The sequence below is a fragment of the Polyodon spathula genome, chromosome 1, assembly GCF_017654505.1.
Source record: "Polyodon spathula isolate WHYD16114869_AA chromosome 1, ASM1765450v1, whole genome shotgun sequence".
In the NCBI taxonomy this organism is placed as follows: Eukaryota; Metazoa; Chordata; class Actinopteri; order Acipenseriformes; family Polyodontidae; genus Polyodon; species Polyodon spathula.
The window spans coordinates 56,355,600-56,380,752 of NC_054534.1; the positions used below are offsets into that span (position 1 = coordinate 56,355,600).

The 25,153-nt window shown below is 36.6% G+C and overlaps 1 protein-coding gene across 19 annotated transcripts in view; it reads right to left on the minus strand.

Annotated features, from left to right (window-relative positions):
• The window catches only part of LOC121319840 (protein furry homolog-like), a 183,340-nt gene that overhangs the window by 116,097 nt on the left and 42,090 nt on the right, over positions 1-25,153 (minus strand). For 11 of the 19 annotated variants that reach the window (XM_041257872.1, XM_041257802.1, XM_041257785.1 and 8 more), the window contains exon 1: positions 9,595-9,894. The exons of 3 other annotated variants lie outside the window; for them this stretch is intronic. In XM_041257872.1, coding sequence (XP_041113806.1) covers positions 9,595-9,799 — 205 coding nt within the window. In that variant the 5' untranslated portion in view covers positions 9,800-9,894. Of the gene's footprint in view, positions 1-9,594; positions 9,895-20,398; positions 20,420-25,153 lie in introns of those variants that run through there. 5 more of the 19 variants (XM_041257864.1, XM_041257854.1, XM_041257794.1 and 2 more) reach the window with 2 other exon arrangements.

Here is a 25,153-nt window from a genome sequence, read left to right on the forward strand (position 1 = left end):
TTGATGCTAGTTATCATTTACTGTTTCTTTGTAGTCTTATACCCCTTTCATAAACAAATGCCGCTACTAAGCAGTCTCGGGGACGTTTACAAAATTCTTTAAAATATCCATTCACACAGTACGAAATTGCGTAATCTATGCCAGAAGAATACAGTCATAGCCCTTTCACACAGCCAAAGGGATCATGTGAGTACAACTTTGGAAGCTGTCAGTCAATAGATTGTTTTCATGGCAACGGAAACCAAACAAAATCAATAAACAAAATGGCACCGTTGTTTGTCGAAGAAGTAAATTTGGCTGCATTTTGTTTGCTTTTAATTTTCAGTTATATTATACAATGCAACAACTGCAGACAATTTGCAGACAATATGTTAAGGATTACGCTTGGCTGTCGTTTTGTGGTGGCTTGCAACACCATGTGAATATCGGACGGTTTCTAATATTTTCGGCGTTGGAACATCCACATTATGTGGTCTTGTGCATTATGTAAAGCTATCAAAAATGTTTAATTTAGAAAACATAAGGCTACCAGCGGGGCATAGACTAGACAACACCATCGAGGCTTTAGAAAGAAGATCCCTGTAATGTGCCAGAGCAATTGAGGGGACAGGCATGCCAGTTATCACCCGTCATACAGCTCAGCTGATTACTATAACAGGAAGGGATGGTACTCTGTTTTCTTGTAGGTAAGTTGAGAAAAACAAGTTTTGGTAAGTTGTGAACCACCTGTGAGGTGGTTCCACCTTGTGAGGTGGTTCAGAGACCGTATAAAATATGACAAATCTGGATTTCCTCCTTTCTCTTCTTTCGGTGAATACTTGAATCAACAGCCGATTCTCGGTAGTGATCTACAGTAACGTTGCAGGACGTACAGAAGAGCTTACCTCCAACGCTGTGTAAACTGCTGCTGGATGCTGCTTTATGTGATCTGCTGCAGACACATTTTTAGACTTTTTAGAGACATCCATTTTCTTGTTTACAGTGTGCAGTATTTTAATTTCCCACCTAGATTGCATATGACATAATCACTGCATAGCAGTGTGTGCATGGCAAATAGTACAAGCAGGCACACAGCAGAGCTGTACAGTTTTTTTTAATGTGATTATTTTATACAAATATGAATTATGAAATTATTTACTGTATTTACTCGAGTACAAGTCATGAAATTTAACCCCAAAAAAAGAATAATTAACAATACATTCGACTAATACATGAGTAAAAAAAAAAAAAAAAAAAAAAAACTACAAAAAAAACTTGTCAGCAAACCTTTAATGTCTGCAAAAGTCATGGCCAGTGTGTGGTTACTACAACCCCCCGTCTAGCAGGGTTTAGGATCCAGGGGAGCCCTGTGTGCAAGGCAAGTTCACATAGCCGTGCACCTGCAGGTCTGCTAGGAGGGACTGCCGCTTGTTTTTTATTTTTCTTTATCAATAGTTTGTATTGGCGCTTGAAAAGAAAGAGTTCAGTTAAGATCAGGTTAACTTAGTTCAGAGAAAACAGACACTCTCTGTTCCACTGAACATGCTTTTATGATTCACTACACTGCCACTGTGTTGACTACCATTCCATTGTGGATTACAAACTAATGAAGACTTAATTTGGAAGCTAAAACTCAGAAGATGTCACTGCTACACTTCTTTCAATTGGGTGAGAGAAACACAATCATTTTTTCTTGCTGGACAGCTAACATGGATATTATTTTTTTAATGTGCATATTTTTTGCTACTGAGGTTGTAGCCCACGTCTTGTATTTTTGTTTTTGTTGTACTGGACAATTGATTTAAACAAAACATAGCATTGCAACCTTACGGTCATTTCATTAATGTGGGATGAAGTTTAAATGTACGCTCTTCAGTTAATATTATTCATTCTGAATTAAATGTTTGTTGTGGTTGTTGCATTGAATTGCACGCACCTCCCTTTTTTTTTCGCTGTCAATTAATCTTCTGTACTTAAATATTTTAGATATTCTTACATTTGGCACAGTAACTAGTTCTAATTTCTGGGAATGTATATAGTTGGCTATAGGCCAAGGGCTGATTGTTACAGTGTGACCCTGCAGCAGAGTTCTTCTGTGGAAACAGCGCACCTCCACTGACACTGTTGTGGGCAAATCCTTGTTGCCCTCATTGCCAGAGTTCCTTGGGGAGCCTTGATGGACAGCAATCTCCAAGTCATGCCACAAATTTTTGACTGGATTTAGGTCGGAGCTCTGACTGGGCCACTCAAGGACATTTACCTTTTTGTTCCTTAGCCACTCCAGTGTAGCTTTGGCTGTGTGCTCTGGGTCATTGTCATGCTGAAAGGTGAACTCCGTCCTAGTTTCAACTTTCTTGCAGAGGGCAGCAGCTTTTCCTCAAGGACTTCTCTGTACTTTGCTCCATTCATTTTCCCTTCTATCCTGACAAGTGTCCACTACCTGCCGATGAGAAACATCCCCATAACATGATGCTGCCACCACCATGCTTCACAGTGGGGATGGTGTTCTTTGGGTGTTGCGCTGTGTTGGGTTTGCGCCAAACATAACGCTTTGCTTTTAGGCCAAAAAGTTCCATTGTAGTTTTGTCAAACCACAAAACTTATTGCCACATGGCTACAGAATCTCCTGAGTGTTTTTCTGCATACTTCAAATGGGATTTAAGGTGGGCTTTCTTGAGTAATGGCTTCCTTCTTGCCACCCTACCACAAAGGCCAGATTTGTGGAGTGCTTGGGATATTGTTGTCACATGCACACTTTGACCAGTCTTGACCATAAAAGCCTGTAGCTCTTGCAAAGTTGCAATTGGCCTCTCGATAGTCTCTCTGATCAGTCTCCTTCTTGCTCGGTCATCCAGTTTGGAGGGACGGCCTAATCTAGGCAGGGTCTTGGTGGTGCCATACACCTTCCACTTCTTAATAATCGTCTTGACCGTGCTCCATGGGATATTCAAGACCTTTGATATTTTTTATACCCATCCCCTAATCTCTGCCTTTCAACACCTTTGTCCCGGAGTTCTTTTGAAAGCACCTTGGTGCTCACGGTTGAGTCTTTGCTGTGAAATGCACTACCCAGCAGAAGGAACCTACAAGAACTGCTGAATTTAGTGTAATGCTTCAAGTGCTTCTTTGCTGTGGTACAGTATATATTTCAGTTACTCACTGTTTCAATTTATAAAAGACCAATGATAAAACCTTGATGGAAAAAAGCTATTCCACAACCCTTTACAATAAAAATGGACAAAAAACTGAAGTGCAAAGTAACACCAAGGTCTTTAAACTTTTATTGTCTTTAAACCTGAACTATACTCTGGTATAATCACACCATTATACTGTAATATTATTTTAATTACAAACTGAATGCAATTTCTAATTTATATTCTACCACTCACTTATTTAGTTAATAATGCATTTTCTATTTAAAACAAGAACTGCTCCCAAAATAAGTCTTCCCCTGCTCTTCCCTTGCACTCTCTGTAACGTGATTTACAACTTGACTGCCACGTTCCTTCTTAGTAAGAAAAAAACACTTTACCTATTACCATCATCATAATGATCAGGATAAGAAACTCCTGCCTTCCCAAAAATATCAAAACTAAAAAATAAAAGAACTCTGCCACACAGTCAACCTAATAAATATAGAAAAGCTCTAAACTGAATCTATAATATGAATCTCCCATTCAAGGGTAAGTGTGACTAGCCTGCTGAGGCTTAATGGGTAGAGGTAGTCTGTGTACTTCTTCATTACTGAATATGCTGGATCTCTTTCGAAAAACTGTAGCTGATATTGTATCTTCTATAATATTATTTTCCCATTCCAGGGTAAGTGTGGCTAGAGACTGCTCTCAGGCATAATGGGCAGAGCCAGTCTACTATATTTATACAGATCACTCATTTGTCAACACAGGTTAAAACCCTAATTCAATTCTTTAAACAAGAAACTTGTTTTCATTGAGCAGTCAAGACAAGACAGATGCTCAACAAAAGCCTGTTTGCACTTTCCTGGTCAATAGGTGACAGAGTACTTACTGTAGGCCTCAGACAAAAGCCAAAGATTATAAATGAGGAGAAAATGTCTACAAAGTGTTCACCAATATAAATATCTATATTCAGATATTTGTGAATAAAATATGAGCACATCAAAAGCAGATAATGCATATTAATTTTTAATGCATTTTCTTCCTTGGACCAATTCGAGCTACATTCTGCAAAACCTTTAACCTTCTCGGCAGACAGCAACAAGGATTGGACAGCTCTATCCAATCCCACTGCCAATAACTATAACAAATTAAAGGTAAAACAAGGTCATACACTGGACCTAGTTATTACTAAATGCCCTATTGCTTTCCATCCAACTTTCCATATGATCTCTGACCATATGGCTATTTTACTTGATTTGGAACTTACTGTCCCTCACATTATCCTTAAACGCTCAGTAAAATTTGGAAACTGGCGTTCAGTTGACCCTGCTAGGTTCTCCGATTCTGTTATTTTCTCACTCTCTGCTTTCTCTGACTAACACACTGGAGGTAAAGGTGCAGCTTTTCAATAGTTCCCTAGTAAATACTTTAACACCCTGGCCCCAGTTAGGACCAGGTCTGTCAATTATACTCGCAGTGCTCTATGGTACATGGCCAACTGCGCTCTATTAAGGCTTGCTGTCGTAAAAGAGAGCACAGGTGGCGGAACTCTGGTTCAACGGTACATCTGCACAAGTGGAAAGAATCATTGATTGTATATATGGATGCTATGGCAACAGCCAGATCTAGCTATTTTCCAAATATTACTGAGAATAATCTAGGTAATCCCAGATACCTGTTTTATATCATTGATTGGTTTTTAAAGTCTAACTGTTCATTTACTTTACCAGCTTCATGTCAGTTATGCAACAGTTTATTAGAATATTTTAAAACCAAGATTGATAACATTTCCCCAGCACATTCTCACCTCCTCTCATGATGTTTCTGTACAGCCTTTTAGTTTGCCTGATTTTGCTGGGTCCTCTCTGTCTTGTTTCGCACTGCTTACCTCTGAATCTCTTAATGATCTTGTCCATTGAATGAAACCCACCTCATGCTTACAGGATCCTATTCCGTTTGTTCTTTTTCATTCCTGTCTTGCAAGTCTTAGCCCCTTGGTGTTAAATATTTTGGCGTGTTGCTGGATGCTTTTAAAATGGCGTCAGTCACTCCAGTGCCTAAAAAAAGCTAACATGACTGAATAATTTTAATAATTATCATCCCATCTCAAATCTGCCCTGTCTTGCTCAAATATTAGAGTGAGCTGTCACTTTGCAATTAAATTACCATCTAACTGCAAATAAAAAAACTCCATGAACCTTTGCAATCTGGTTTTCGACAACTACACAGCATTGAAACTGCCCTTGTTAAAGTTACGAACGATCTTATCGCAGCTGACTCAGGTGCGTTATCAATTTTAACTCTTACTGCTGCATTCAACACTGTAAATCATGCTATCCTACTTGATAGGTTAGAAGGTTTTCTTGGCATTTCTGGAATTGCACTAAAATGGTTTCAGTTTTATCTTACTGGGCATCAAGACTATCTCTCTTGGTGGTTTTAGTTCTGAGGTTGGGCTGGTAACATTTGGTGTCCCACAAGGCTCAATTTTGGGCCTTCAACTATTTAGTATTTACATGTTTCCCCTTGGTCACATACTAAGATTACATGGCCTGAATTATCATTTTTATGCAGATGACACCCACATTTATGTGCATATTAAATTTGATGTTGCTGCCTCTGCTTGCATTGCTGATATTAAGAATTAGATGCCACAAAACTTTCTGCATCTTAACTGTGACAAGACTGTGACAAGGTTATGTTGCTAGGCACTGCCCACCAATTACGTAAAACCAATGCTGTCAACTTGTCAGTTGATGGTACTATGCTTGAGTTTAGATACAAAATGAGAAATAATTTTTGATCCTGGATTAACTTTTGAACCTTATGTGAAGAACACTGTTAAGGCATCATTTTTCCACCTTAGAAACTTTGCTAGGGTGCGACTAATCCTTTCTGCTTCTGTAGCTGAAAAGCTGGTTCATGCATTTGTTGGAGATTTGAATAGTGTAATGCTCTGCTTGCAGGCATCTCAAAAAACGCACTGTCCAAATTCCAACATGTTCAGAACTCAGCAGTTTGTATCCTGACAAGGTCACATGCAAGGGATCATATCACTCATGTTCTAGAGTCCCTGCACTGGTTGCCTGTCAGGTTTCGTGTTGATTTTAAAATTTTACTTCTTACTTTTAAGGCTTTACATGGTTTGGCTCCACAGTATGTATCTGATCTCTCATCGGTCTACACCCCTTCACGCAACCTTCACTCAACTGATCTTGGATTGTTCTGTGTTCCTCTGTTCACCTGAGTTCTATGGGCGACAGGGCTTTTTGTTGTTATGCCCCAAAACTTTGGAACACCACTGGGGCCTGATTCCACTGTAATTTAATGTACAGTACAGGTTTGTAACTTGTTAAAATGCACCACTGGCTCATAATATGGCTCTAACTCGATCAACTCGACAATAATGAGTTCACAGCAAAGTATGTCAAGCTCATCTTGAGAAGCATCATATCAAGTGGATTTTTTTTTTTAACCTACTTGAGCGTACAGCATACAACTGTATCTAAACCAAACAAAGTCATTTACTTTTTTAATTTATTTTTTAAACTAACGGTTAGGAGTGGGCTGGGATAAAATTCCATGGTTTCAGAACTAAAAAGAATATTATTGTAATCTTAATGTCACGCTACGCAGTATGTCATGCAAGTTATAAAATGAAGTCTTAATTAAAATGGAGAAATACTTTTACAGAATGCTTCAAACTTTTGGCTGTTACATTTTACTACGACAATCTGAATTTTAAAACTTTAAAAGAACACCCTAAATTTGTACAATATAACGTTATGCTGTCGCAATATGTATTATTCTAATTATTAATAAGATCTACCCTTTGCTCAAAAAAATGTGGTGATGCAGTTTGTTAGAAAAACTTTGCTTAGTTGATGGTAAACAGAATTAGGAAATTATTAATCACATGGTTTAAAACACAAAAATGTACTAATACAAGTTATTATTTAGGAGCACAGAAAAGTTATATATTTTTGGCACGGGTTAAATACATATTGCAAAACCAAGATGCTTGTTTACTGGATTCATAATTTATGTTATGTTTATGTCACATTGCACGAGTTAGCTTCCAATTTTGTGTCTAATGATTATTGCACATATTGAGTTTGTACAAAAAAATATTTCTTCACTTACCACAAAAAAGTTTGAATATTGTAAATAACTTGTTTAAACAAAACTGCTTTGAGAATAGGTATACCATGTTGCTGCAGTCGCTTGTCTCTGCTAATTGAGCCATTGAAACATGTATTCTATGGCATTGATAGTTTCCTTCAAAACCATTACCACAATACAGTATTAGTTCACAACAAGATCTTCCTCCGACACTTTGCCAAGGCTGCAAATATCAATGCCTGGCTTAGAAGCATGCTTGCAGTAGAGAAATGTTGATGTTTGCAATAGAAAAATGCAAAAGGCAAAACAGTAGTGATGATGGTGACTGACAGTGAGGTAGAAGTAGATGGTATGTGTTAGGCTAAACGAGAAAGCCGAGTAGTACTGAGACTTGTTTTGCACAGGATGTTGAATAAAAAGGTGTTTATTTGAAAATGGCATTTTCCTTCTCTTTGTTCCTAGGAACACGAACATAATGTGAACTGATGAATACCATAACTAAAATATTTGCAGTGTAACATAACAGGAATACCGTAATGTAAACTGTGGTAAACACAAAACTGGTACACCAACTCAACCCTAACAGTCAGTTTTAGTCATCTGAAGATTGTTTCGTGGAATCATATTTCTGCAATGGGCCAGAAAAATATTTCACATGAACAAAAACAGCTAAGTTTGAATAAAGGGATTAGCGTTGATGAACAAAAAGCCTGCAAAGATATCAAAACCCTCCCAGTGTAACATTTGGCTGTGTTTTGTACATAAGCTTGTTATAGGTTTGACTCAGACACACTTTTATATGGCAAGATTTCAAGCCCAAGAATAATAACCCATATTGGACATGGACTAACTGGCTTTGCACTGTAGCTGTACAAAATACAGCCTTTTTTTTTTTTTTTTTTTACTTCCATTTCTACCCACTTTGAAATGGTAAATTTGTATGTCGCCTCAATTCTGCATCCCACTTCCTAATTAGAAAGGCTGAACCACTGTCAAGCCAACTGCCTCTTTTTGGTATCAAGATACTGCACCCTAGAGATAATTCACCATTTGGTTTGTTCTGTGCCAGTATCAAAATATGTCACTCTACATATGCTAGATAAGCTGCAGCATGTGTGGACATACCCCTAGCAGCCATGTATAATTTAGTTTTGGTGAAAGCTACAGTTCAAACTCAGATAATTGTAAAAATATGCAGAAGTCATAATTCACTGTTTTGATGTTCTCTGCAACATTCATGTGCATATACTATTTTGACTTATTTTACAATATAAGAACATTGAAACAATTTATAGGGTTGTTTTAGGGTCATCTATGCATTTCAGGCTCTGACATTCCATAAACCACAAGAATAGATGAGATCACAGATACCTTGATGGATTTTTTTCAGGGGAATATGGCACAAAGTTGATTAGAACTGTGGTCTTTTCTTTAAAAGTTGTTAGGTAATACAATAATTTAGAACACCTGCAATGTTACAAAGTTTTCAATGCTCATTTCTCGGGCACACTCACACAGTACGTGTTTCCATGAACAATGGTTACAATTTGAAGTAAGGTAAGTCCTATAATGCTGCACGCTTCATAAGCAAATATAGTTGCCTTGCATGCTCAACAAAAGGAGTTGTTCAGAAACTATGCTAGTAGATTACATTAGTATGGGTGCACTCTACTTTCACAATATATTACACAAACAACTACTGGATTAAGCCATTAAACTGGTTTCAACACTGTAAATATATTTTAGTTTTTGTTTAGTATTTTTAGTAACCACTTCCCTTCCTTGTAATCCTAGCAAGCTCAATTTTCAATCGGGCCATGCTGAAGAACCAGGATTAGCTTAGAAGAATTGAAAACAAAATGAAGTGAACAGTGAACAGTGTCACCAAACCAACCACAACTTGAAGTATTTTTGTTTTACATTAGTATGCACACACTTTTTTTTACATTAGTATGCACACACTACTGTCCTGGGACCTGACATATGGTGCTCATATACAGTACATAATCCTGACTTTCAACATTAACTGAAGTTGATCCAAATCATTGTTTTCAAACATTCTCCTACAACTGCAAATATTTAGGCTACTTAATTCCAACATTTAAAATATAAACACTTATGAAGCTACTGTTGCACAATGTTAACCAGAACTTTGAAAAGCTTCTTGTTCTATAAAATACAGTCAGAATACTAATTGAGACACTGGATAATAAGGCCAGGCTTAGTTCACTCTTGACACACAAATTCCCCAGTGAGAAATCACCATCCTGCCTATGCTACTTATCAGTAAGACCAGATAAATTATTAATGCACCAGGCCAAAGCCAGGGCTGCAGTCCAGCTGTGCCATACTGTACCTTTCAGTCGATTTCTAGTTGACTTGTGTAATCTGAACCCGCAGTAGCCCATCTCTTCATCCTCATCGATAGTCTGCCCCATGGAAAGCAGGCTGACACGTTTCATTTTGAGAAGCCTGGGTGAGCAATCTCGCACCGTGCTCCCCACCTCGAACACCACATCCCCAGACATTACAGCAGGGACAACTCGCTTTAAAAAATCCATTCTCCTTCTTCAGTCTACATTCCTGCTTGAGTGTAACAAATCAGTACAAGCTGTCATGCTGGTATCGTACAGTACAGTGCCTGCACCCGGATACCTGTTTGCAAACTTCCTTTAAAAAGGTGGAATATTGTTCAGCTCCACGTGGTGATGTAATTCAGAATATGGGTGGTGCCACAAAACTACAAGTTAACTCCCAATGCTATCAGGCAGCACTTAGACCATGTTTCACTGTGCAGGCTGATAACATGCAATTGGGAGGGCTGCCCGTCCAAAACACAGATGACAGAGTAAACACAGACAAGTAGTACCATAAAGCTCTATTCATACGGTTGTCATTAATTTAAACAAGTATTTTTAATATACAGATGCCGTCACAGGCTATTTTTAGAACAAAGGTTACAGTATGCAATGGTTTGTGTTTAATGAGCACACACTAAAAAAAAAAAGGGTGGCTTGTTAGAACCACAGCCCTTTTGCATTTAAAAGAGAATACATCATGGAGAGTTCTTTATGAACAACAGTACCTTCATCCCAAGAAGCACAGCTCCATATTAGAGATTTCAAGGTCTTGCTTTTTTTTCTCCTTGATCTACTTAACTTATTTATTTTTTTTTTATGTTGGTTAAATTTAAAACATGTTATTATAATTTGTTATCTCAGCAGCATTACGAAGGCAAGAAAGGATCCAATTTTTTTTTGCTTGCTGATTCGCTCACTAGCTCATAACAAACAGAGGGTTATTTTTAGGCTAATTGTAGGTCAAGTTTCTTCCACTAACAACAAGAAAAGAATGCTAGCCGTCTTCCATAGAGGGTCATAACTGCTAGTGCATGCTTTACAGAGCTGATTACAAACAGCAAAGGGAAGGGCTGTGCGGCAGCAGAGGATGTCAGAATGATAATGGAACTACATGGAAAACAATTTTAAGTTTGAAACTAAAACCAAGACATTACTTCTTATTCCTAATAAAAGCGATTAAGAATGATTAACTGAAATTGATTCTGCAATATATTTTGCTTGTGAGTATGCTAAAGAATTTAAAACTTTAACATTGTATCCAATTAGCGACTGATCAACATATTCGAGGGCTAAACAAAACTAAATTAAGTGCCAAACAGAATTTTAGAGTAACCCATCCTGTCCACATAACTAAGTCTGTTCATAGTACTGGGCTGGCCCTGGGCTGCTGCGTATTTAGGTCTGCAACCCCGTTCATATTTGCAGTTTAGGCTCCTTTGCACGTTCACATATGTGACTGAAAAGCAGGCCTAAAATATGGCTAAGTAATACCCCAAACATAAAAGCCAAAGGTAGCTGAATGCTTGTTAATATTCCGATTTGGCTTGCTAAATGACAAATTATTAGTATGATTACTATTTATTATTATTTGTCAGATAAAAGACATACGGAAATAATGTGACATACACACACACATACACACTTTTATGGAACGATAGCCTGCACTCAGAATGGAAGAGCTACCAGAACATACAGTAATCCTTGATTTGTAGCAGATGTTTCTTATTAATAATAAAAATTAATTATATATAATAAATATTTTTCAATGCAGCACAATGACAAAAAATATATATATATATATATATATATATATATATATATATATATTAGGGGTTTAATCAATTAAAGATTAATCATGCCTGTGGGTGTTGATCAATTAAAAAAATCACTGTTCGATTAATCTAGTGTACCCACGTGTTGTAGCAAAAAGCAGTGCGTGAGAAAAAAATCGAGAAAGATGGCGGAGAGTGGTGGAGAAGACAGTGGTAAATGGGTAATAGGGAGATGCATTGTCAAACTGAAGTTGCCTGTAAAACATTAGGTGTCATTAATAAAGGCTTGCAAAAAATAGCATTAACACCAAGTGAAGCATTAATAATTTTAGTTGTATTTCACGACAATTGCATATTATAGCAAACGGGTGTGATTAATTGATTCTTTAATCGTCCAGATGGGGTGACTAAATCGATTAAAAGAAAATGCCAAGATTAAAACCCTGAATATTTACTATTAACTATTTTGACTTAATGGTATGGTGCATCAGTGATTTTAATGTTTGTGGATAAGAACAGTACTTTGTGTGTGTAAAAGCAAGCAGCTAAAAGAAATGATCATAAAGCAAGCAGCTATATATATATAATATATATATATATATATATATATATATATATATATATATATATATATTATATATATATATCCTATATATATATATATATATATATACCTAAATAATTGATAATTATTGAGATCCACAGTCCTGCAGTTTTTACATTTATCGCTTAGTTACTAAACAGGAAGAAAAGGTAATTGTGTCAAATTAAGCTTAATGCACTTTTTATATTTTCACAAGCAAGTATGTGGATTTACCTTTCACGAAGAAGAAAAATGTTAACAATCGCTTTTTTAAAATACATTGTTATTTATTTTGCTTAGGGTGACATACGTATTGCACTTCAGACATCCAGCACTCATCGCTGTCAACTAACTGTGCCACAAAGGCATTCATGTGGTATCAGTACAGTTGATGAACTTATGCTGTAAGTAAAACATGTCGAACTGCTGTCCTCAACAAATAATGATACTTGTGGCCACTTCTACTTGTAACCGGTGCAAGCACATTTAGAGGGTCCTCATAATCACAAAGGTAAGAATGGGAAAAAGTTAATGCACAGGTTAAACAATATTTGAATAAATGTATCGGATTATAGCCAAATCAATTTAAAATGGTTTATACAAGGTTAAGAGTGTATAATAAAAGTGTGATGAAGGCATTTATCATGTTCACCACGTACAGTGTGACACACAGCCAGACACACAGGGCCATTGATGATGTGATGTGGCATTGTTGTAAAACCAATGATGATCTTAAAGGATAAACACGTTAACATTAATAACTATAAGCCTGTATTTCCTGTACTGTAAAGCATTATACTGCGCCTATGTGAACGCAGTAGCTTATTCTTGGTATGGACGAGTCTGTGTGTAGTTTTCCTAGGGAAAAGAACACGCCCCCTCCCCCCCTCCCCTTGGGGCCATTGCCATGCATTTGAAAATTAAACCATTTGTAAGGTAATTTCAGTTGTGTCCTCCACCTCCTTTACTTGTATTCATTTAAAGAGCATGAAATTTGTGTTTATTTTTTTAAATCAAAGGCATAAAATCCAAGCTTCTTCCTTCTGCGTTCATGTCTGGTTGTTTTCAATTACTAGAGGTAGCATGGGAATTCCCTTATAACATGTTTGTTTTTTGTTTTTTTAACAGAAGAAAAAAATTGCTTTAGGGTTAGGTTACATAACACCAGTATTATATTGTCAACAGACTCACACACTGTATTCAGCCAGCTTAGTTGACTGAATGTATAGTAATAGTGCATTTGATCTTGCAGTGGTTATTCCTGAAGGAAAAAAAAAAAAACACTTTTTAAAAAACAGACCCCCTTTCCAGCATTACTCTTTTCAAGCCATTTTTTATATCATTTAAAAATGGAACTCAAAAAGAAACCTGAATTCTAACATTAGAAAATGCTTTATTTTCTTTGAGTTTCATTCGGATATACAGTAAATGCCCAGTTGTTCAGCCTTCCCATAGGAGTTAGGGTTGTTGCCAAATCCATCAATTTTTGTATCTCGTAATGCTTAATACCTTCAGTATGCATTCAGTATCAAGAATGGTTTACCCACAAAAAACAGAATTTAAAATGCACCAAAACTACAGTACTATATTTTTGGCAGATTATTTCTCTTAAATCAGAATATACCGATACAGTGTAAATAGCTTGTTTATGTTTATTCATGTGGTTTAATAAAAAAAAACAATGCTTTCGTATTTTAAATCTACAGTATGTGATCTCAACACAATGCAACAGTGCTGATTTTACTTAAATATGCAAATCGATGGACTTAGTGCTAATGCTAGCAATTTAACATGAAAACACAACAGGGTCTCTGGTTCCACCTACTTTTAACAGTGAACAGAGAATAAAATGAAAACCCTGCAGATCCTGTAGTTGAACTTAAGGTATACTTTTATCTCATCCAAAATATTGCCTGTTCTGTCCTGTCTGAGGCTTTGCCCACAGCACAACATTTCTCTGGAAAAAAAATTTCCATTGTAAATCAATATAAATCGCTTTCAAAAATGAAAAGATAGACATTCTTGCTATCTAGCATGTGCTTCTTTCAAAACTGTACCAGTACATTTGAATATAAATGAATGGATGTGCGTGCCTTTTGGTGAACTGAAACTCCTTACATATTGTAGGAGGAAGGGACCTGCAACCCATATTCATGTTTCCTTTTCTCAAATCAGATTAACATACCATACACTAGTAAGGTTTATTGAGGCAGGGGATGTTTTCACATTAGAGACGCTGCACAAACCACTTCCGAGTTGTTTTAGATCTTGGCCTCATTTTCCCTGGGAAAATCTTAACCTAATCCTCATATTTTCCCTACAGGAATATGCAGAGTGCGTTCAGGAAAACATAGGACACAGATTGCCAAATACTTTAACTACTTTTGAATTAAAATGAAAAACATGGCTTTTTTTTGTGTGAAAGATGTGACAAGTGAACGTTTCCTTGTAAATATATTAGTCTGTCGTGTATCTGAATGCAGTGGGAACAGATTAAGGGCTGATATGTAAAAAGGTGAATAAATGAATCCTGTTTTACATATTATTATACACAGCTGTGTATAAATTGTTACAGCTGTAACAAATACTATATTCACATGATTATTGAATATTGAGATTCAGCTTTTATTAGGGAGCTCCCCTAAATCCCTTGTTTAGAAAGATAAAGGGTGTTAATGCTTGTAACAGAGTAGCCATCTGCTGTGTGGGTGTGTGTATTCACTGCTGAGTGACAGGCAGAAGATCAACATATCAGGAGAACAGGATTTATTTACATATCAACACACTGAACAGCTCACATGACACTATCTGCAATGGCAGCGCACAGACCACATACAACACAGTGTACAAAAACGTTGGTATGATCTACAATATATGAACTGATTACTGTATACACAAAACATTGGCACATACAATAATACTGTAAAGTTCTTAAGTTTCCTTGCAAAGTAGCCGGCAGGTTAGAGACGAGAAGCAAAGAGCTGTTATATATCTGCTCCTCCACTGGTGCCTTAAAATATCCCCTGCCACAGTCATTGTACCGTCTTGTACATCAATCCAGCCATTTGTTTTGGGTATTAGCAGAACATCAAAGAACAAAGGAAATGGTATCTTATTTGGGCTATCCACTTATCTACTGTGGTCTATATGGGCAAGTACAGTCTGAATCCATGTGCTACCCGTGTGATCTTTCTGTATCAATATTAAGCTGTATTTTAACTTTTCAAAGGCTCTGTTTCTCTTGAGAAAGCAACAATGTTATTTTTGCACAGAATTTGTACACTACAAAAATTAAAATACTGATGTACAGCAATATTGTAAAATTAAATTAAACTTGAAATGCAGTCTATAAATAAGCTGTCAACTGGTTATAAAAATGCATCAGTTTTTCAAATGTGAAAAGCAAATTAACAATTTCTTTCATTTTGCTCCATTTAATAATTTTTTTCAGAGTGGTATGGAGTGATCAAAATAACCCTAATGTATGTTGTAGTACACACGCTAAATGACTTTGTTCAAAGTACTGCACTCATTCTTTTTTTAATTTTTTTTATATTGTAATAATTAAACAATATCAAGTAATAGCTCAACGGTTACTGCAAGCATATTTGTTTTATTGTGTGGTAGCCAAAGGAAGAAGAGATACTGGGTTCAAATCCAGGTCCGACACAGACACCACTCCTGTGTGGAACTGGACACCTACAGAAAGCCACTAGATGTTCTGCAGCAACTCAAAATTAATACACAAGAGGCACTTTTAAAAAGAAGGTTTTAAAACAATGACAAAAGTTAAAACAAAGGTTCATTTTCAGTCAAAGGGTGCAACTTACTACAGCATGCATGCTAGGAACATAGATTTGGAACATTAAGGATATGAGGCAGTTAGTATGGAAAACCAAATGTCAGTACTATAGTACATGGTACACTGTAGAATTATACTTAAATAATCTACCTTTTTGGGTCTAGTGAAAAATCTTAGATTTACCAAGTAACAGCAACAGTTATAAGTTGTTCTGTTAATTGTAGAAACTATAAAATATTGAACACTAACGTTTATGAATACAATAGCTGTGATATGAATCTGATTGATACAGTCAGTACACTGTAAAAAGAAGATGCTGTTCCGGATCTATAATAACTCCCAGCTGAATCTTTACCTGCAGAATCAAGGTTTTTGTTGCTTATTCAGCAAAGTTCTCTATGACTAGACTAAATTATTCGTGTTGTGCTCATTTTAATCAGAGGCCCTCCATAGAGCAGCTGTACAGTCTGCTTATTAGAGATAAATATACTGATTTGGGAGTTCTCCAGCAAGGGTTGCAACACAAATAAAACCGCTAACTTATAATGAATTGCCAAACATGAATCCTCCAGCTGTGTTTACAGAGACACGTAGAGCCCGGAAGCCTGTTTAAAAAGAATTTCATCAGTCTTTCAGCATGAACAGACAGGTGAATCACACGACACAATGACATGTTACCAGCTGCACAGTAACTATATGATAGGCAAAAAGGAACTTAAAACTAAAAAATGTTCACTATCGAAGTTTTGAACATAATAATGCCTCTCATGATTGTTCTAAGCGCTACTGTATTGTAGCTCATCTGCTTGGTCCTTATTTAAAATTGAAAAAACATTTAGAACAAACTACATGTTCCTGAAACAGGCCCACTTAACACTCATCATAAGAACCTTGCAACACAGCAATGCCATAGTTTCCTGTAACGGTAGCACCACACAAGGCAGCTGCACATGGAGACCTGGGAGTCAGCTCAGGTTAGCACAGACAACAGCAGGGGCCACTTTCTTTCCTGATGAAGGACAGAAAGAGAACGCGCTCTAGAGGAATAAAAACACATTGAGCTGAATAAAAGAATACCAGATGGGAAACAGCTGAATGCGAAGAACACAGTCACGTGTAATAAGACTCGCACTGTATTCCAACACATCGCAATGTCAAGTGCATTTTAACACAGTCAGCAGATGAAGACAGTATTCATTCTATTCAATTACCTTTGCTATCACACATCTGGTACTTTACCAAGAAAGTATAGAGTACATATGTTTACAGCTCTTGTATATGATCACCCCATAACAGACATTAACTCTTTGCGGTCCAATGTCGGACCAGGTCTGATATTACAATTTTCCCTTTCTAGTCTGTCCAACATCAACAAAGACGTCAAGCACAGGTCTCTAGTCGTTTTTTTCTCCGGAAAAAGCAGAGAAAACCTTTCAATGGCAGAGTGAAACCGATAGGGGACAAGAGAAGCCGTGGTGGGTGAGGGGGTTGGCGGGGGGCAGATCTGAGCAATCTACAATGAGATTATAGTAATAAAATAATGACTTGGATCGCATTTGTTGGAGAAACGTACACTTAAGATTATTTTTGTAGCATGCAGGCGGCTCGGGGTACCTCGTGTGTGTTTATTCCAGCAGTCAGACGCTCATCTTCAGTGCAATGAAATGCAATCTTGCAATCTCGCATTTACCAGTTATTATACCTCCTCTGATAATCTCCTTTTAAAACTAACAGAGCGTACAAACCTGCAAACACGTGTATCTTATACTGTATTCAGACTTCTTTCCATGTTATCCAACAGCATTATTGCGGAGTTTGGTGATAAAATGAGTGATCAGGAGATGATTTATCAGTATGCACGACTATGAAGAGGTATGTGATGAATACAGTGAACAGGGTTGGGGAAGGGCTGGAGATGCAGTACTGCATTTCCTGTTGATAAACTGTGCCTTTTAAACCTATTTTACTTTGAATAAAATTACTTTTAAAACAGCATGTGTAAAATAAACAGCACATGTGAAAATAAAACTGGACCTGACAGATGCTGAATAAATGGACCACAAAGGGTTAAAATATCAAAGAAATGCAAGCAAAATTTGTATTATTATTTTTTGGAACTGGAAAGATGAAAGTCAAGTAGCATAGAAGCCCTGAATAGATGTACATACTCTATAACTAGATGAGAGGGAGTTGGGACCTGTGAAATGGATGGTTCAGAAAACCCCCAAAATTGACTTCATTTGGGTTTGGTAAACTTAATCTGACATCACCATGCTTCTTTTTTTAAACCTACTTTAATCATTTACATTAGCCGAAGTGTTGTTTGAGCAGCATTTTGCAAAAGATCAAGCAGGTCCTACTGTGTGAACTATCCAGACACTTTTCTCCTCTGTATGCAGCAGACCACCTACGTGCTTCTGCCACAGAAGCACATCTTTCTGATCTTTTCTCAGTGGTGGTCTTGCTGTGACAGATTCCCTGCTGGTTAAAAGTCATGGATCATTTTCAGCACCTGCCACTGCTGGCTAATGTTCCAAAACTAGATTGAAAAATCTAAACGATTCTCACAGCAATCAGATTTCATTAATTAGTGCTGGAACAAATATCCGAATATTGGAGCAAATATTTTTTGGACATTTGGATACAAAAAAGCAGAAAAAAATTCAATAGAAATGAAAAAAAAAATTGGAAATTAAAAAGAGTTGCGTATTATATGTGAGATTAATAAAAAAAAATTAAAAAGCACATAGGATCAAGCTGTTGAGCCTCTATTTAAAAGTTTGACAGCAAAAAGTAAACTAACCAGATTATGTGAGTGCATGCATAGCGATCTCTATGGTAGGCCACCTAGTTAAAATCCCATTGTGCTGCTTTAAGAATCTCACTGGACAAAAAAAGGCAAGCACGTCATTCTGAAATGCCTTGCTTGCTGGAAATGTTGTGTAGTGATTTTTACATAGATTGTATATATATATATATATATATATATATATATATATATATATATATATATATATATATATATATATATATATATATATATATATCTTTTGTTGTGACTTATTTGGAACGTAATAAACGTGAACCAAAATGGTGAGTTTTTCCCCCCTTTATTTTACAATGCCATTTCCACGTTTGTTTTATTTGAAGTGTTTAAATTTCAGTTTGCGTTTGCTTGTTCAGCTACAAAAACACACAAGTAAACCTCATGTTATTACTTAATGAAAATGTGTCTATGGCCATAGTTTACTGCAATGGTAAGGAATGAAAAAGTAACTATTTTTCCTTTGTTTTTTTAATTAATTTGCTGGGGTAAAGTAAGGCCTACACAATGTATTCTTCACTCCTGGGATATTTCTCTGCTTTAACATGTTACATATTGTAACAGCTTCCTTGCTGTAAAATAAAGGCACACACACAGGGGCCCCACTGTCTCCATGCTACTGTATGTTGTGCCTGCCTGTGTTCTGAGCAATATAATGGCTTTTATTACTTTTTGAAAACAAATGAATATCCGAACTAATTTCAGTTTATAGCAAATATGAAAAACATGAAAATCCTGTGTTCCTCCCAGCACTATAAGTATTTTAGTTTCAGACTAAAATGTAGTCATTACAACAATATGCAAGAATATGAATGAATACAGTGTTATTTGGTATTGTAGCTGCATAAGTAATAAAACTAGTGGTAAATCAATCGTAATTAAGAACTGGATTTTAGTCCTGCTCCTTGGAGTTTTACTGCCCCATCTAACTACTGCAAATTGCAAAGTACTTCACATACTGTTTTTTAAAGTTACTATTTTATTCCGTTACACTTTGTCTGTAAACACGGAACTGGACTATTCTTGTCCCACTGACAGCAAACAGTTTTTTATGTCCGTCAGGACTGTAGCAAAACAGTTTAATAAGCAAGGTCTATACAACAAAAACTGCCATAGTTACAGCAGCTGTGTAATGTGTGATTTTGGTTTAGAGATTACAGTGTACAAGGGTTCAGCTGTGTCCAGTACTGCTGTGAGAAGATTTCTAAGAAATCAAGAACATTCAGTGGTTTAGTAGAGGTGCATCTCTATTTCCAAACAGTAAGCAAACTATTAGCAAGCTGTTGTATGTATTTTCTTGTTTAAGTGACACTTGTTTCAATACGCCCTTACTATCAGTAGTGGCTGTGGTTTCTGCCTTAAATGTTTTCAGGGTGGGACCAATCCCTGCCCAGAAGTCAGTTGCTGGGCAGTTAACAGACTCCTTGTTGTACAGAAACAAATATTTTATAACAGCAATGTCTAACAAAAAGCAAGCCTTTGATAAATAAATAAGTCCTGCGTCAACGACTAACACAGATTCCTTCTACACATGTACATTTTCCTACAGTAAGGTTTTGAATCTAATGAGAGCGTCTTCGATTACTATTGCTGAATTGATTTCATCATTTGCAAGTTCATTACATTGTTTGCTTTTCCCTAGTGTCTTTTGAAGCTACAGTAGGCTGCTTCAGTTTGTTAATTAGCCTCCCCAACACTAAATACACACAGTATGATGAAATGCTTGTCCAAGGTCTTGTTACGGTACAGTACACCTGCATTTGAAAAATATAAAAATATAAAATTAAACATAACTTAATAAAACTTGATCTCAACTTACTGGAACTCTGCTGATGCTCTAATAATGGACTTGGATCAAGTAATATCTCCCCTGGTGAGTTTTCTCAAACGAAGAGCAAATGATGTGTAATAACAAATGACACAGAAGTGTGGAAAGCAAGGATGTATAAAAAGGAACTGATGCAATGTAATGTCATGTGTGTAAACTGAACAGTCGCAATATCGAATGGAGCCTGCGGCTATGGCCTGTTTCGTTGCGAGAGCCTTAGCTACGCAGTCTGTGCAACAGGTTACTGTGCATCTGAAATAATCTCACCATATGGTGTGTTTATGGCTTGGTAGACAAATGAATCACTCTAACTATCTGGAATACCAACTGCTCAGCAAGTGCCTTACGCCATCAGAAATTTTAACAGCAACATACTGTTCGGGACAGTATCTTCGAGAAGCTCCATGGTAGTCAGTTTAAACACAAAGGATAAACAAAAACGGAAAGAATGGATTCCAAGAATTGCTGCAATATGAGCTCTTGCCTACAGCTACATTAGTCTCACAGCAGTACAATCCGACGCAAATGAATTGGCCAATCTCCCACCAAGTGTTTATATTTATGGGAAATTAATGCAAAGGGAAGCAAGCAGGGCAACATTAAAAAGGCTGAATCACCTGCAAAACCCTTCAGAAACAGCGCAAACTGTGTTTAATAGACATACAGACTGGCCTGATTAATGTAAGAACTTTCACCACAACTGAATAAGCGTTTCGCTAAAGGTCCAGCATCATCTTATCGTCAGATAGGTACAGAGCCTCCCCAATATCACTCTCAAGAATTTCTGCATTTGAATGTTCACACCAAGTTCTACATGTATGTAAACCATCACTTCTGATTCCATCAGCAGGATACACACAGCACACCTACTGTAGCAAACAAAACAAAAAAATCAATTCTTTCAACACTGACTATCAGATGCAGAACAGCTGTTTTTATCTGTTTAATGTTTAAATATGAAAAACACTCTTGCCACATACTGTACAATACTTCCCCTACACATTATTTGAAGATCAGAAACAGACTACATAATACTGCAATATGCTGCTGAAGGTACTTGTTCTTTACTACAGTAAATGGTTTTGAAAGAGAACAGTTTCTATTTGTGTTCTGGTCTACCACTGAGTTTCCACCCAGGTACAGGGCATTGACATAATAAATTAAATTATAAAAAGTACTGCAGCATGAATACGGGGGAATGCCTTCCATCCATCATGTATTGTGCAAACAACCTCATATCCCATGAGTATTCAGCTGCACAGTGAAATTCTAACAAAGAAAAGAACACTTGGCAAAACAATAACAGGCCTGGTGCTATGCTCTAATCAATCCTTGGAATGCAAAGCTCGCGTGTCAAACTTGTACAAGGTCCTGAAACCTAGTGTACCGTACAGTTATAAATACCATTCTCCATCACTATTAGGCAGTATCGCAGTACCTTTGAGTATATGAACCTGAATTTTTTGGTGTGTTAGCATAGAATACCCATAGTTTAAAATTCCTTAACAGCATAATCCACAAAGCCGTACAATGCTTGAGGTACATGTTAGGATATATATCTGCCAGACTTGTAGGACTCGAGTCGCATTTTTCATGACTCTGACTCGTCACGGCCACAAAAGACTCTGATTTGACCTTGTGTGGCTCGGACTCAAACATCTGGGCTCCGTGTATTACACAAATGATATTTTCCAATGACTGGTTAGCCCTGTTGTCTTTGCAGCCAATCATAGCAAGAATAAGAAATTGGAAGCGTAATCACCCTTCCCTTCCCCCCCTCCCCCCCTCCACACACACAAATCCAATTGCAACCATCGTAGACCAAGTTTTTTTTTTTGTTTTTGTTTTTTTTTGCATTAAGTTTTATAAAGAATAAATAATCTCAGCATGGTAAACAAGTAATTAATTATTTGGCTTTTAATGAGCCTCTCTCTTTACTACTACTTTAAACCATTCTGTTCTGAGTTTTTAAGCACTATAGAAATACATTTCTAAAACTGCATTCTTGAAAAATACGTAATTTGATTTTACTGAGCTCCCCGAATCGCTGGAATATAATGTATTTGTTTGCACTGAAAACAATAGAACACGGGTCACCTTAATTTTACCGAAAACAAAAATGAATGAAAAAGAATAATCATTTAAGTTATAAATCATACTTTTACAGCTTCCTAATTCATATCAGAAAGTTGCTGTGTGATTAAATATTTTGAGCTTTGTTTCTAATCGCCACTCATTCCCAGCACATGCCATCACTGTTTGCAAGCAACGGAAATGAATTCACCTGGCAAATTCAGTGTAAAACTAAGCACTACATTCTCAAATCGAAAATTACCTACCGTCAATCAGGCAGTTATCAGACTGATATGACAGAAGGACTGATTGACAGCAAAGAAAAAAGAATGACATAATAACTTGAATTTTATTTTTTTATTATGCATGCGGGAAAAACACATTAACAATAAGCTGTGCATCATCAACCTAGAAATCTATGTGAATATTTTTTTTTTTTTTAATCCCATTAACACTACACCGGCTCTATAGTCCAGATCGCGGCTTCTATCAAAGTGAAAATATGGCCACAAACTTGAAATTCAAGCTTATCTATAAACCTCAGGTACATTCAAACAGTATTCCAATTCCAAAAGAAAGAAGATAGTGATAGACAAGTTGAAAAAAGCATGCAAACAGAATAATCTAACTAGAAAAAAATTAATTGAATTTTTTTTTTTGGTATTTTTATTTTTTAATATTTGCGCATTTTTCCTGTGCGATATCAGACAACGTCCATTAGGTAAACTGTTCCCCCACTACTACCACTAGTTGAATGAACATTGATTTGAGTTTGTTTCAAGAACACAAGTTATATATTTTCACACTGCTGTTCATTTTCATCCTGCACTGTAACAGTTCTCTATAAAGCTCAGTGAACCTCAAGCTATTTCTTATACTGTACGTGGTAGTTTTCAGGTTGGTAAGTTTAATTTTGTATCAAATAATGTCTGATAAAAAAAAAAAAAAAAAAAAAAAAGGAAATACCAGTAGGTTGAAATGATTAAGTTTGTCAAGCGTGGCTGCATTTTTCATTACCCTGTCACTATGGCATGGAGCGTATGATCAAAAATGATGTTCCGTCAAACCCCCCCCCCCAAGATGTGCTCAACATATCACCTTATCCCTCATCCACAAGAAAAAAATCTCCAGTTCCATTTTATCAAATCAGCACCCAAACTTACCCTAGAGTACAACACAAAAATGCAATTCCGTGAGACTACAGTACTTTAACATGATGTACACTAGAAATCAAGCAAGTTTTTAAAATCACTATTCTTTCACATTCAACCTGATGGAATACTGTACCTGATTTACTGTACCGTATTATAAATTGTACCACAGTCACTTAACATTGAATACTAAGTTATTCACATTTAGTTATCTTAACTGTATACCGTAGAAGCTAATATTACTACTCTATGGGAAAAAAAAACAGAATGTAAACTGAACTCCAAATCCTTAAATGTGTGCCCCTGAATCTAGACTAAAATGGAAGAAAAATGACGAAAATGCAGATAAGCTAAAAAGAACTCCAAACATCCACAATGTTGCTAAGCTTACACTAATAATGGTTTTAGCTTGCCCTGCTGCTGCAAAAAAATAAATAAATAAAAAGCCAGGTTGTTTTATGAGCAGCTAGACAGCAGGACATGGATATTTACAAAGCCTCCTTCGCGACAAAGTCTGTGAATCAGTTGGAAAGCACCAATACTGTGAATGATGCTGTTCCAAGAATAGCATAGCTACCTACAGTAGCAATCATATAAATCCATTACTGAAGTAATCGTATCCAATTTAAAACTGGGAACCATTTAAAATTGGGTAACTCAGATGGTATTTAAAATGGGACAGGAGTTTATCACAATTATACAAACAGTGCAAATTAGATTATTATAAAAGTATACTATATTCTAGATTTTAAAAGAAACTGTACACCACCTTTTAGGTGCAGCAACAAAATGCATAAATCTATATAAAAATAATAAAAGATCTGACATAAGCCTATACAGTATTCAGTCAGTACACAGGCATTGAATTGTTGATTTTAATCCTTTGGAAGTAAGATATTGAAGTGGCAAACAATCTGGGTTGTTAAATAAAACAGGTCAGAAATACTTGAAAAGTTTTCTACTTTATAACCAACATCTGTTTGCTACGGATCCCAGGGGCAGGATCAGGAGGGTGGAAATAAGGAAATTCATAGAGAGTGACAGCTATTGTGTTAACAGTGGAGCAGTATAGGACTGGCTTTTGTTGCCATTCATTTAATGATTCCTCCTACACCATCACAGGGTCCTCTGCCACGTGATGTTGCAAAGAAATTCCACTTTGCTTCCACGCCAAAATCTTCCAAGTGCTGGCAAATGTTGAGAATTTTTACAGTTCTTATATTGCCCTGCACACACGTCAGAGAAGCGCCTCCCACATTTCTTCTCCAAGAACCTCAAAAGTTGCTTTTGAAAGAGAGATGAGATGTGCTGAGAATTGCCACTTTGTCTCGCCAATAGCAAACAAAAAGAATGTATGGTTGCCTGACAGTTGTTCCAGTAATGTGACTGTGTTTCATCTTGTTTGACAAACGTGAAGTTTTCTGCAAAATCACCAACAACTAGGAATTCATTTTCTTCAAAGAGTTCTTCCCTCAGCTGTTAATATGCAGTCTGCATCTTTGCAATGAAATCATGTTGATGA